This window comes from Culex quinquefasciatus, chromosome 3, assembly GCF_015732765.1.
Source record: "Culex quinquefasciatus strain JHB chromosome 3, VPISU_Cqui_1.0_pri_paternal, whole genome shotgun sequence".
Classification (NCBI taxonomy): domain Eukaryota; kingdom Metazoa; phylum Arthropoda; class Insecta; order Diptera; family Culicidae; genus Culex; species Culex quinquefasciatus.
Genome location: NC_051863.1, coordinates 131803561 through 131816943, shown reverse-complemented (window position 1 = coordinate 131816943; position 13383 = coordinate 131803561). Strand labels below are relative to the sequence as shown.

At 43.8% G+C, this 13383-nt stretch overlaps 4 protein-coding genes across 4 annotated transcripts; 1 reads left to right on the top strand and 3 right to left on the bottom strand.

Annotated features, from left to right (window-relative positions):
- Nucleotides 1–224: 224 nt before the first annotated feature.
- On the bottom strand, nt 225–1127 carry LOC6049588 (death-associated protein kinase 1). The gene has a single exon (XM_038261186.1). It carries the CDS (start codon nt 1125–1127, stop codon nt 225–227), a length of 903 nt encoding a protein of 300 aa, XP_038117114.1.
- A 2165-nt stretch (nt 1128–3292) lies between these two features.
- LOC6049583 (zinc finger protein 91) lies at nt 3293–6769 on the top strand. Its single transcript, XM_038266013.1, has 5 exons — nt 3293–3489; nt 3557–4751; nt 5458–5912; nt 5971–6078; nt 6139–6769. Exons 1-5 carry the CDS (start codon nt 3472–3474, stop codon nt 6505–6507), a joined length of 2145 nt encoding a protein of 714 aa, XP_038121941.1. The 5' UTR covers nt 3293–3471; the 3' UTR covers nt 6508–6769.
- Nucleotides 6770–9968: 3199 nt separating this feature from the next.
- Nucleotides 9969–11093, bottom strand: LOC6049584. Its single transcript, XM_001866279.2, has one exon. It carries the CDS (start codon nt 10841–10843, stop codon nt 10169–10171), a length of 675 nt encoding a protein of 224 aa, XP_001866314.2. The 5' UTR covers nt 10844–11093; the 3' UTR covers nt 9969–10168.
- A 99-nt stretch (nt 11094–11192) lies between these two features.
- Nucleotides 11193–12208, bottom strand: LOC119770688. Its single transcript, XM_038266021.1, has one exon. The coding sequence runs from the start codon at nt 12201–12203 to the stop codon at nt 11553–11555; it is 651 nt and encodes a 216-aa protein (XP_038121949.1). The 5' UTR covers nt 12204–12208; the 3' UTR covers nt 11193–11552.
- Between the last annotated feature and the right edge of the window lie 1175 nt (nt 12209–13383).

Sequence of the window (13383 nt, the reverse complement as noted above, 5' to 3'; positions counted from 1 at the left end):
ACCAGGGACAATCAAAGGGATTTGGAAGACGGTAAGTGTTGATGCTCAATTTTTTAAGGGGTAAGGGAAAATCTCCAAGGTATACCCAAATAAGTTTCGCTTGGAGTTGGACGGTTTTTGGGAAAAGATAAGGTCTAGGATAGCTTAAAACGTTACGACCATGCTTGGATAATTAAGAAAACTAAATTGTAAATAAAAACATTCTTTTATAACAATCACAATGCTCAACTGTAAAAATAAAACAGTTCCTGATCCAACATAGATGCTCTTTCAAAAGGCCTCTTTCCATGGTTATTAACAGCACCCAAGTCGGAACCATTCCGGACCAACAGCTCAACCAGTTCCATTTCGCCATCTGCAAATGCCAAATGCAACGCCGTATTGCCGTCATCGCCTGTAGTATGAACCGACGCTCCATGGTCCAGCAGCAACTGCACCGTTTCAAGCCCGTGTCCATGGCACCTGGCAGACCGAAATCCTCTGACCAGCGTAAGCAATGCGTCCCAACCGCACTCATTTCTCACCTGCACATCAACACCCTTCTTTTCCAGCAGCTGCTTCACAATGTGCAAATTTGGCAGTTCCATGTAGTTGAGCAGACCGATCAAGGGCGTGTTATTGTACTCAAACTTGTAGTTGTAATCCAGGTCGTAGTTGCCGCTCAGGAACATTTCCGATATGTAGATAAAGGCACAGTTGCAAGCTTTTGCAAACAGCCGGGAAGCCTCCTCGCGTGAATGACCGCACACGGAATCGAACATGACTCTGGCTGATTCGGGGTGAGCTTCGAGAAATTTTTGGTAATCACAGCTGAAAAAGTCCCTGCTGTAACGCATCATTGGAGCGAGATACTTGTGGGCATGCTGCTTGAAACAGGGTCGGTCATGAAGGTGGGTAAGTAATGAGTTTGCCACACAGACGTTGTAGTTGACAAGATGTCGTTCCAGGGCAGTTTCTCCAGCTTGATTGGCAAGATCCAACTGAGCTCCATGCTTGCGAAGGACATCCAGCAGGTGGCTATTTCTGACGAAAAAGACGGATGACTCGCCGTGATTGTTCAGCTGATGAACGTCCGCACCGCAGGCGATCAACTTTTCCAGCAATGCTACATGTGCACTAACATCCATGTATTGCTGGCAAACTTTGTGCAAAACCGTACAGCCATCATTATTTGTACGATGGATAAGGTTGCGACCTTCCGGGTGTCGATCAACGATCAAGTCCACCATTTTTTCGCTTTTCACCATATGAACTGCATGGTTTCCGTCGTTGTCCAGCGCATCGAGCTCGCAACCTCCTTCCAGCATCCGAACGAACAGTTCCTTATCGTCTCTTTCTGCAGCCAAATGGAGAAGAGTCTCTCCGTTTGATCCTCTGATTGTTGAATACGGCTTGGGCAGCTTGTCAAAATCAGTAATACTGTCGTAACAAACACATGAACTTACTTTCTCCACTGACGACAGAACATTCTCTCTATACTCCGGAAAGAACTCCACGAGTATGGAACGTCGCCGCTCATAAAATTCATCTGTGTAATACTGGCAGCAAACGACATGATCCCGCAACTTATCCAAGTCACATTTCAAATACTCCCCATGTTGCTCAAGCACAAACTGTACCGTTTCGCGACTCTCATCGTTGATAGCTTTTCGCATCACTTCAAACGCTTGTTCAGTGTTGAAGTAGGTTTTCACATCGGGATGTTTGGTGTACATTTCACGAACAAACTCAAGATGTCCCTCCGCTACGAGTTGGTGTAGAATTGTAATGGTATCGTATTCAGTCAATCCCAACAGCTGGGGATCATTCCGAATGCCCTCGAAGCAGTATTTTAGCGCTATCTTACGCTCTATCATACGTCCCAAAACGACGTAGTTTTTCCACCGATGCGAAAGTGTAAGGTTGTACTTTTGAATTGCTCTCTCCACCATTTCACACATCTGTCCAGGCTTTCCCAAGTATTCAAAAATTGTAGTGTATTCGTATTCCTCATTTTCCAAACGAAATATTTCGTGAAACGCTTCCACTTCGGTTTCATTGAAGTATTTTCGACGATAGTCGATCATCTTCTCGAGAACAAGTTCAAACATGGATGCAACGTTCTTTATAATAGCAGCAATCAGTGCGTTGTGTTGATCACTATTTCGCATCGTACAATCAAAGTGGTCAAAATGCTCTGTTAGAAGCCAACTCACCATTTCTTTTCTATTATTGCGGATTGCTTGCATCAGCGGGTTGTGTCCGGGAATTGCAATTGGGGCGCCAAGCTCGTACAGTCGATCGATGACGCGTTTCGATCCTTTGGAAGCAGCGACCTGCATGAACGTTTCCTGGGCACCAATTGTACTGACAAAATTCCACGATAGAAACCCGTTTGGAGTTAGAGTTGTTATCAATTTGGTTACAACTGACCTACTTGCTTCACTCGGGTGTAAGACAGCTACTTCTTCACCATTCACTGGATTTTGAAGCAGAACTAACACTGCTCTTCGCATTGCTTCCGCATCTACTTGCCGATTCTCCAAGTTCTTCGCACTCTGACATTGCTCCTCAGTGCTCGCCACCAAAATAGTCTTCCTCAGCCAAATCTTGTCCTCGACATTCCATTGATACTTCAACACTAAATGATCCCGCACTTTGTCGTAATCCTCTTGATACAATTCCAGCAGTGCATTGATCTCGATCTGCTTTCCACCTCGGATGGCACGATGCAGTCCCGCCTCTCCACACGTTGGCTCATAAATGTTCAGCTTCTTCTCCTTCAGCTTGCGCTTGTAGTCCTGCTCATCTTCGAATTCCTCGATCTCCAGAGGATGAGGTTCCCCCTCCAGAAGATCGTCAAACAGTCCGAAGTTGAAGTCTTCCATTGGGCGGCGATTTTCACGAATGACCTCTCCTTCTCCAGTTTCGATGCGTGTATGTGCCGAGCAGCGGAACTAATCTACACTTATATCGATAAGAGTGGGATTCACCGGCGACGTGATGATTCATTTCACAATTTTGGGCACCTTTACGTTACACGAAGAGTCGAAATTCGATGTGTGCTTTTGTTTACAAACAATCTCACTCTTCCGCAGGGATGCGCCGGCACTTCGTAGAAAAACGTTCTGCTTCTATCCCATGATTCGTAATAAATACTGCGCAGTTCGGCCGAAGAGGTAGCAAGTTTTGTTTACTAACAGATACAGGTACCTAACGAACTGTCAAAACACCCAATCCGTCATTTGACAGAATGGCAGTGTCTTTTGACGGTTCCGAGGTAAAAGATTAGCCGCAGTCGTAAAACTTTGTGTTGGGAATTTCGGCTTGTCCGGAAAATTTGTGAAATCGACCGAACCGTATTGTGATAGTTAATCGAAACATGTCTGTGCAGTGTTGTTAATTAGTTAACATGGTTGTGCGAGCAAAATCGAAACTTTAGAACGAACTAAGATGATGTGATTACCCGGTTTTTGTAGTACGGTCCCTACGATGGAGGCTGGAATCGCGGTAAGTTTCCATACGCTTGAATCAACAGAACAGCTATTAATTGGTCTATTATTCCTCAATTGCACAGGCTTTCGATCCGAACGACTTGATCTGCTACTCGCCGGAGGAGTCCGAAGATGAGGGCGAACCTCCGCCGGCCGAGTTCCAGCGGCCTGCTTCTCCGCTCCTTCCGCCGCCACCACCACCTCCGGTGTCGGCATCAACTCCAAGTCCGACCATTGACCTGGCTGCCATATCCGGTGAGGAGATCCAACTAACCGTGCCATCGCCAACTACAACAGCGAGTCCGCTGCAGGGCGCCCGCTTCAAGTGCAAGTTCTGCCCAGCTTACACTCATACGGCGGAGGATTTCATCAAGCACTTCATCATGCACTTTGGCCGCAACCGGATCTCCTACAAGCAGATGACCCGGGAAGAGGTACGGGCGTTGCCCAATGCAAACGAAAAGTTCGTTTGCGGAGTTTGTGCGCGCTGCTTCGAGGCTCGGGAAGCGGTCAAGGAGCACATGATAAAGGATCATGGCTTTAAGGAGATCAAGCCAAAGGAGGCGAAGAAGCCGTCCGAGTCCACGGTCGTAGCTGCTCCCGCTGGAAGCGTCCCACAAGCTGGAACAAAGCGAAAGCTGGACGATGATTTCGTAGACTCTCAGAAGCTTCCAATCAGCGATAGTTCCTCAAGTTCGTCCGAAGCAGCGTCCGAGTCCAAGCCGGGATCCGCTGCATCATCTGCCGCGGCATCGAAAGCTCCTCAAGTGGCCATTTCCAGCAAGCCGGCCATCGCAGGCTCTGCTGCGTCCGCTTCTGCTGTCCTCCCGGTAGTCTGTGATAGTGAAACACCAAAATCCTCTGCAATCCAGCAGCAGCAACCGCCATCAACGTCAGCCGTCGTCCAGCCGAAGCTGGACGAAGCAGCCGAGGACGCCGAACTGAACGAATTTCTCCAGCCCATGACGCTAAAGGCCCTCAAGCTAAAACTGCTGGCCGGACTGAAGCTCAAGTGTCCCCAGAAGGGTTGCGTGTACAAGTTCGAAACGCGCGCCAAGCGGGACATTCATCTCAAGTGTCATAACATAGAGCCGGGCCTGATCGGGCCCGGCGGTCCCGTACCGAGCAAGGACGAGAAAAAGGATAACTTCAAGTGTTACCAGTGCGGGTTGGAGTTTCCACGGTGGCGCGAGTGCTCCCAGCACCTGTGGAAGCAGCACAAGGTCGACAGCAACATGCTCAAGTGTCCGGTGTGCGACGTGCGGTTCGAGTTTGCCGGTAAGTCCAAAACAGCAGAGTAGTCTACCTTCCTCACTTAAGCTGAGCGATATGCGATATGATATGATATGCTTACGGCGGTAGACTCACATATTTTAACTTGAGACACGACATTCCGGATGCAGCACCATCATTAACCTCCCAACCACCCACTGACCTCATGTCCGCTTCCGTCGTGTCCTGTTCCGGATTCCGCCAACTGGTTCCAGCACAATTCAATCACACTCACTCTTCCGCGCCGAACGTTCACTCTCAACTGTCCACAGCGTAAACATAAACATTGTCTTTTGCTAGCAGGAACAAACATAACCAAACTTTTCGGCACCCTTAGCAAACGTCAAATCAATCCAAATTGCTGCCGGATCTTTTCCCGGATCTTTCCCGGAAAAGATCCGGCAGCAATTTTGACATTTGCTAAGAGTGCCGAAAAAAGGTAAACAAATCACTTTGTGCATCAGCCAATGCGCCTCTTTTCATTCGCTGTCAAAATCAAGTACACGCTTATATGAGGACTTGTCTGTTTTGGGTTATTATTACTCGATCAATATTTTTATATTATTTACATTATTTTGAAAGACGAAGACCCTACAGAGTCCTTGGACGACCCAGAACATCCCAACACTTAAACTCTAAAAAATTTCTTATATTACCCAAGTTTCAAAGGTCCAAAATAAACAATGATTGTAATCCCACGACCTCCTTCCAGTAAAAGTCTACCGGCACCTGCAAACGCATCGACCCGTGAAGGCCTACAGCTGCCCATCGTGCGGCAAGTCGTTCGCGACCCAGTCCCAGCTGTCGGTGCACGAGGCCCTGCACAAGAAGCAGCTGCAGCAGCAGCGTCCAAAGCCCAAGCCGGCCGCCGCTTCCGCTGGAGCTAGTGGTGGCGGCCCTTCCGGTCCGGATGGAAAAGGCGGAGATCCCGGCGCCGCTGCCGGAGATGCAGAGGACGAAGGAGAACCTTCGGGAGGGGAGGAGGGTGGCAGTGGTAAGCCCGCGGAGAAGCTTCCGTGGTACGCCGAGCGCAAGTGCGACATCTGCGGGCACATGTTCAGCAACTCGAAGATTCTTAGCAAACACATCAAGACGGTTCACCACAAGATCAAGCCGTTCATCTGTAACGTGTGCGGGTACAAGTCGGCCCGGAAGGTGACGCTTACGGTGGGTTGGAAGAGAAGGGTTATGTTGGAGGTTGTGTTAAAATAATCCTAACTTTCAGATTCACATGCGTCAACACTCGGGTTTGAAGCCGTTGGAGTGCAAGGAGTGTCCCTTCCGTACAGCGGATCCTAGTGCGTTGAAGTACCACGAGAAGCGCCACAGCAAGGTAATTGTAAAAATCAGCCCATCAAGTGGCATCACCAACAACATCCCAATTTCTTTCCAGGACAAATGGTACGAGTGCAAGTTCTGCGGCCTGCTGACCATCCAGGCCAGCGCCCTCAAGACGCACATCCGCCTGAACCACCCGAAGGAGTACGAGTCGATCAAGTGCGACCTGTGCAATTTCACCTCCGTCAACCCGGAGCTGCTGTCCCGCCACAAGAGCGACCACAAGGCGGGTCTCATCAAGAGCGAAGACTCGCACGATTCGGTGTCGTCGAAGCGCTCGAAGAACGCACCGGAAAGCTCGTCCGACTGCTTTCTGCCGATCGAGAGTACGGACTCGGTGGTGCACGACGCCGGCGGCTTCACGATTCCGGCCGTCATCAACGCACCGGTTGCGCACTCGGAGGAAACGCAGTTTCCCACTTAAAGAGGGGCGGATTTTTTTGTGTGCTTTGAACAATATGATAACGCGTATAATCGTTACACACCACAGTGTGTGTTGGCTTGCAAGACTTTGAGTGTGTGCAACGCAGACTGCTTCAAAAGCGGCGTAATTCGTGTTTTTATTTATTTATTTTTGTAGTACCGTCATAGTAATGTAGCATTTTTATACTATTACGACACAAAATATTTAACGCAGTAATAAATACAGGAAAAATAAAATGTCGAAGAATCGCTTGCTGTGAGAAGTGGTGTTTGTTGTTCTCAGTCCTGGTTTGAAGAAGAGATCACAGACAAATGACCCTATATTAAGCCTATAGTTTCATTACCGACCTTACGCGCTGAAATTAGTCGATTTAAAAATGATCTATGCTACAACTGGATCTACTGCATAAGTATCACGCATGGGGATAGTCATCTCTGTTATTTTAGTGAATATGCAGTCGAATGGAGTTAGAGCGTCTAATTTCCCAGGGTTACAAATTTCCTGGGAAACGGGAAATTTTCAACCAATTTCCCTGGAATTCCCGGGAAATTTTAAAACTCGCTTACTTTTGCAAAAGGTCCTATGTACATAGGAAACCCATGGCGCATTGGTTGTCTTGAAAAAGTAATCTAGATTTATTGAATGTAGTTCTGCTTTTGGCTCTGATTAATATTTTGCAACAAAACTATATAGAACAGTGTACAGATACTTGACTGCATGTAAAAAGTCATACAACTACAAGTAAATGTATAATTTTTCTAATTTTATAAAGTCAAATCGTACAATAAAGCAACAAATTAGCTTTAGAATTTCTTGTTAAGAAGTTTTTTTTTATATCAAAGTGTTTGGAAAGTGAGTAGGGAAAATATACCCATTTTAAGCATAATAAGCGATCGTGTTTGCATGATGCTGGATAATCTGGAGTGTTCCTTGAAATTTACTAACACCAAGTACACCAACGAGTAGAGCAACTTTTTGTGAACATTTCTGTTTATTTTCAATTTTATTGAAAGTTATGCTATTCCTTTTACAAGCATTTAAAAAAAATATTTCCCAAGTGCATTCTCATCAGTCGAGTGCATTGGGCCACGCCCATTTTCCTATTTTCAGCTTAGTTCTTTTTTTTCTTCCAGCGCTCTTTTGGGTACTAAGCAGCTGCCAAAATTGATGAAATTTTAAGCGAACACTCACGAAAAGTAGCATTTATAGAGAAAATTTCCTGGCATCACTGGCTCACTCCAACAGGCGCTGCTGGCGGTGTTGGTGGCCACCCTTTGTTCTTTATTTGCCTTCGCTTCTCGCTCGGTTTTCTTCAGCCTTTGATTGGAATGGGTCGTCAAAATTCAAAAGATTTGGCGCGTTTGTTTTTGGATGGCGCTTGCTAATTATTTACATGTGTCGGGATTATTTTTCAAGTGAGTGACTAAATAATGTGCAAAAGAACATGTTGCCGGTAGTTGGAAGCAATTTTATATCTTAAGCGCTTTGAAAACGTTAGCGCAAGTGAAAAGATATTGATTCGACTTTCGTTAAACAGTTAACCTTTCATCTTGCGTGTGGATGTGTGTGCCACCAAAATGATGAGAAATGGTCTCGCAAAATAGAAATTATGATCAAAAGTGCATTAAATTTGATCTTTTTGGCCAGTAAATGGCAGAATTTGCGTGCTTACTTGAGGCGGTGCTGGTAAGTTTATAACCTAAATAGTATTTTTGGAGCTTTAATCGAGCATCAAACTCTCCATATGGCGAAGATAGGTGTTGGATTAGAAAGGGCATATTTCCCCTAAAATTATGTTTCCAATCAAAAAATTTCTTTTAATATTTGCCACTGTGAACAGTTTGAGAGAGTGTGGTTTGACACATAAAATTGAAATGAAAAAAAATACATGCAGGCATTATATTTTTCACGACAAATAACTTTTCTAAAACAAGTCACACTGGTATCAGCTCATGACAAAATAGTAATGCTTTATAGTTTTTTCCTTGGAAATCTACACAGAAAAAAAAGTTGAATTTTGGAATATTGAACATTTGGTAGGTTGAATATTACCTCTTTTTTTGAGTAATATTACATAAAAAATGTTTAAAAATGTGAACCTGATGAATATTCATCAAAAACTGATGAAAATTCATCATTTTCTCGGGTAAAATTAATAATTTTTTTGCCACAAAATCTGTCACCATTTCCTGATATTCATCATTACTATCATTTTTTTTCTGTGTAACTACTCGTGTTTTAACAATTTAAAGTTTTCAAATATTTTGTGCAAATAAAAAAATTGCAGTTATTGGCCGCTTCTCAGTAATACAAAGTAGTTTTTCAATGATTGTTTTTATGGTTTTATTCTATCCTCTGGTAAGAAATCAAGGGTTGGTTTGTGACATTTTTCTCAAAAATTAGTGTTAGAGGATTAAAAATGAAAAAAAATAATGGAAGGCTGGTTGTGGAATGATGCTAATTTATCGTAATTTAAATCATGTTTTTGTGCTATGAAAAAACCATGGCATGTGGCATAATAAAACCTGTTCTTAGTAAGAACTTTTTACTCTCTCTCTTAAAAGGTTTTCAATCAATCTCTCCGGGTATTCTGCACTTAGCCAAAAAAAAGCTTTAAAATATATATGGTTCGCATATGAACGAAATTATTTGTAAAAAATATAAATGTTATTAGCATGCCATATAAATTAAGGATTTTATAGGCAAACCCATTAATTTGTATAAGTTAACCACATGAATTCTTTAAGGTTACACCATGCGTGATTTTCATAAGAACACCTTATAATTATTTTTTCTATAAAACAAGATAATATATATATTTCTAATGAATTCAAAGAACGTATGGCTTTCATACATAAAAAGCTTTATTTGTATAAGTTTTCCCTTTGAATTACGAAATCTATATGAGAAACTTATGCAAGCCATGAATATTGTTAATGGATATTCTTTGACTGTATGACGTCTATAAGGTTCAACTTACGGACGACATATAGTTTTTTCGCTGAGTGTGGAGCTTTTAAGATAAGCATAATAAGTGTATTCTAATCACTGGCACAACATGCTTGGAATCATATACGCGCAGGGATGCCACATTTGAAGATTTTCGAGCACAGGCTCAATGCTCAAACGTATTGTTTTGCCCTAGGTTTTGCCATGTTATTCGATGATTTTTAATTAATTGAATTACTCACGAAAAAGATAACAATGCTTCGTTTGCCAAAAACAGATTTGTAAAATATTATTTAGCCATCAAGTTAAACTAATTTGCGTTTTTCTGATGTGCCCGAAAATCTTCAAAATCTGGCATGCCTGTATACGCGAAATGCCAAACAAGTTCTTCTAAATGAGGAGTTTGGGCGGATGCATGTCTGCTTGAAACCCGGCCTTGAGATGGCAACACTGATTAGTGAAACATAAAAAGAGAAAAGAGTTTAATTGAACAAACATGAAATGGTTGATCTTTTCATTTGTTTTTATTTAATCATGGAAATAACATAAATTTGTATTGTACTTCGATTTTCAATAAGCAATTTGGAGAGGAAGAAGAGAATATATGTTTATCGCAAATATTGCTCGTCTTATTTAGGAAACCTTAATGTTTTTTTTGTCACGTTTTTCATCCGCCATTAATAATACCAATCGGTTCACATATGTACCACGCTCACAACCGCTTCACCACCGTTTGCACCATCAGATCCGGATCCGAGCTCACAAACACTTGCCGTCCCTTCTCATCCCGGTAGTCGTTGTACGCGATCGAAAACACAATCTCCATGCCCAACTTTTTGCACATCCCAGCCGACTTGACCCCGGTGGTGTCCCCGTACGCGACGGCCGCACCCAACTTCCGCGCCAGCTCAAACTGCTGCTCCATCAGGGCGCTGGCTACGGAACGCTGCCGGTACCGGTGGTCCACCCCCACTCCGTACATGTAGTAAATGTTGCTCACGCCGTACCGTTCCACGATGTTCGCTTGCTTGGCCATGAACGCGAGGAAGCGCAAAATGTCCGCAAACTTCTCCGTCTCCGTCGTCTGCGCCAACGTGGCCATGTTCTGGGCCTCGTCCCCGTTCAGCATCCCGCCGGCGCAGAAGCCCACAATCTGGCCCGTTCCGTCCTCGATGGCCAGCGTGGTGCAGCCTTCGTTGATTAGATTCACGTAGAAATCGACATCGTCCGGGGCGACCTCCGGGCTGCCGTTGTAACAGGTATTGACGCCCTCCTCGGGGTAAAAGTACCGCAGCAAAGCTTCCCGGAGGGCCTCTCGGTCCGCTTCGGTGGCCAAACGGTACGACACGGTCATCTCGGGAACTGCGGCGGTTGCTGGTATGGCCATTTCGACGATCTGCTGCCAACTGATACAACGAGTCGTACGCACGTGCCCAGGAAAGCTACGCGTGGGAATTGTTTTAGGTTATGTGCGTACAAATCTGCAACAAGTTGGTTGGGTGGAGGCTGCGCGTCGTGTAAACCGTGTAGTCTGGGAAGGTGACGAGACGAACTACATTTTATTGTTAACAGTAGGAACGGCCGGCGCAGCCAATTAGAATTGAACACGAGCTATAGTGATTACAAGGGCGTTAGGCGGTTTGATTGAAAACACATAAAATTTTCTCATATGAATGAAACCTGTTGCACAATAATTCATTGAGATTCTTTGCAATTGCTTGTATTGAAACTCTATCTTTCTCGATCAATTGCATCGTGATTTATTTTAGGCTTAGAATTTCAGTACTACCTGCAAACATTCTGGTTTAACGTTGTGCGAACAGCTGTGCAATTGCCATGGAATGCGGTTTGCGGTTGTAACGGCTGTGTCCGATCATTTGATGTATTTAAATTCTAGAATACTTTTTCAAAACCACCAATGCCCCATGGGTTTCCTATATTCATAGAACCTTTTGAAAATGTAAGCGAGAATTTTTCTCATGATATGTAGTCACACTTTTCACAATAAGGGAAATTAGTTGATAATTTAGTAAAAATTTAAGATAAACTACTCTGGCTAGTGAACAGCAAGCACAAGTTTTTTTTATTCAACACTTCTAAAATCGTTTCACTACTGTTTGAACTGTCAGTTCCGAACCCGAACTCACGAATATCTGTCGGCCTACTTCGTCACGGTAGTCGTTGAACGCGATCGAAAAGACAACTTCCATGCCCAGCTTCTTCACCAAGCCCGCAGACTTAATTCCGGTAGTGTCCGCCGAAACCAGCGCAGCCCCCTTCTTTCGAGCCATCTCGAACTGGTTCTCCATCAGGGCGGTGGCAATGGCTTGCTGGCGAAACCGTGGATCCACTCCGACTGCGTAGATGCTGTAAATGTGCGTAACTCCAAATCGTTTCGCCAAATTTGCGTTCTTCGCCATAAATTCAAGAAATTTTAAAATATCCGCAAACTTTTCCGTCTTTACTGACGAATTGGTAAAACTTTGGGCTTCTACCAATCCACCAATGCTGAACCCTACGATCTGACCCGTTCCCAGATCTATAGCCAGCTCCGTAAACCCTTCGTCGATCATGCTCACGTAGTACTCGACATCGTCCGGAGCGGCGTCACTTCCGCCGTAGTAGCAAACGTTCAAGCCTTCCTCCGGGTAGAAAAAGCGCAACAGTGCCGAGCGAAGATCCTCACGATCAGCTACGGTGGCCAAGCGGTACGAAGGATTTGGTAGTTTTTCAACAGTTGTGCACATTTCAATGATCGGATTGTAACTAAGCTAAGTGAAGGGATATTGCAGCTTGAAACGGGCCGCCACGTGCAGCCAGTTAAAGTTCTAGGCGTTTGCGTGACCTTCTGGAGATTTTATCTTGGGAAGCTTTGAAGAATCACAGCTGCTTACCATATGCAGTGTGATAAAAAAACGTTTTTTTCTTTTTTTTTATTTTGAATCGCGGATTTTTTTTAATTCGGAATTTACACTGCAACACTGCAATAGTTTGCTTTTATTTTTAAGTTCAAAAGTCAAATAAGTAAAAAAAACCCAAAATAGGACCAAAAATCAATTTGTTGACAATTTGGATAAATTCTGAGGCCAGATTCTGAATCAGCGGGCAAAATTACATGGAAAATCATATATTTTTGGGCAATTTTCGAATTTCGTTAGGGTGGTCCCATATGGTTTTCCTTTGAAAATTAGACTTATTCAAATTCAAATGAAGATATCTCGAGTTTAAAGAAAAACACCCCTAAGATTTTTTCAGCAATTGTAGTGCTGAATCTCCTCTTTCAAATGCAACCTGGTGCTTAAAATTTGGCTTGCGCCTTTTTGAGAAATTTGAGTTTTAAATTTGCATCTTTTTTACCTTAAAATGGCTGTAACTTTTGACCCTCAAATCCAAATTGACACTAACCCTGAATTGCCACGTTCAAAAAACTGATTTTTGAAGGTTTGCTCAGATGCTTTCTTTAAGTTTGGTCGTAGAAGGCGTAGATTACGAGATAAAATTTTGGTGTCTTCGACAAAGTTGCTTGAATTGGCAAGCCCTTTAACTTTCCAGAAGATGAAAAAAATCCCAAAAACATTCCTGAAGAGTTCAACCAAACCAAAAGTTGCCCCTTTTCATTTGCAACAACTCTTCTGAAGACACCAAAGCTCAAAAACTTCACCATTTTTCGGAAAATCCATTTTCCACTTAACCACTGTGCGTCGTGGACAATTTCCATACAAATAAAATCTTTTTTTGTATGGTGCGTGGATAATCACAAACACCCCCCCCCCCCACCCCCTAAGAGATTGTAAAGATTGGACCTCTGGTTGCTGAGATTTTTTTTTCATAATCTGGATGCTGAGATACAGCGACTTAAATAAAAAGAAACAGGAAAATTGAAGTTTTCTAAGTCTCACCCAAACAGCCTTCCATTTTCTAATGACG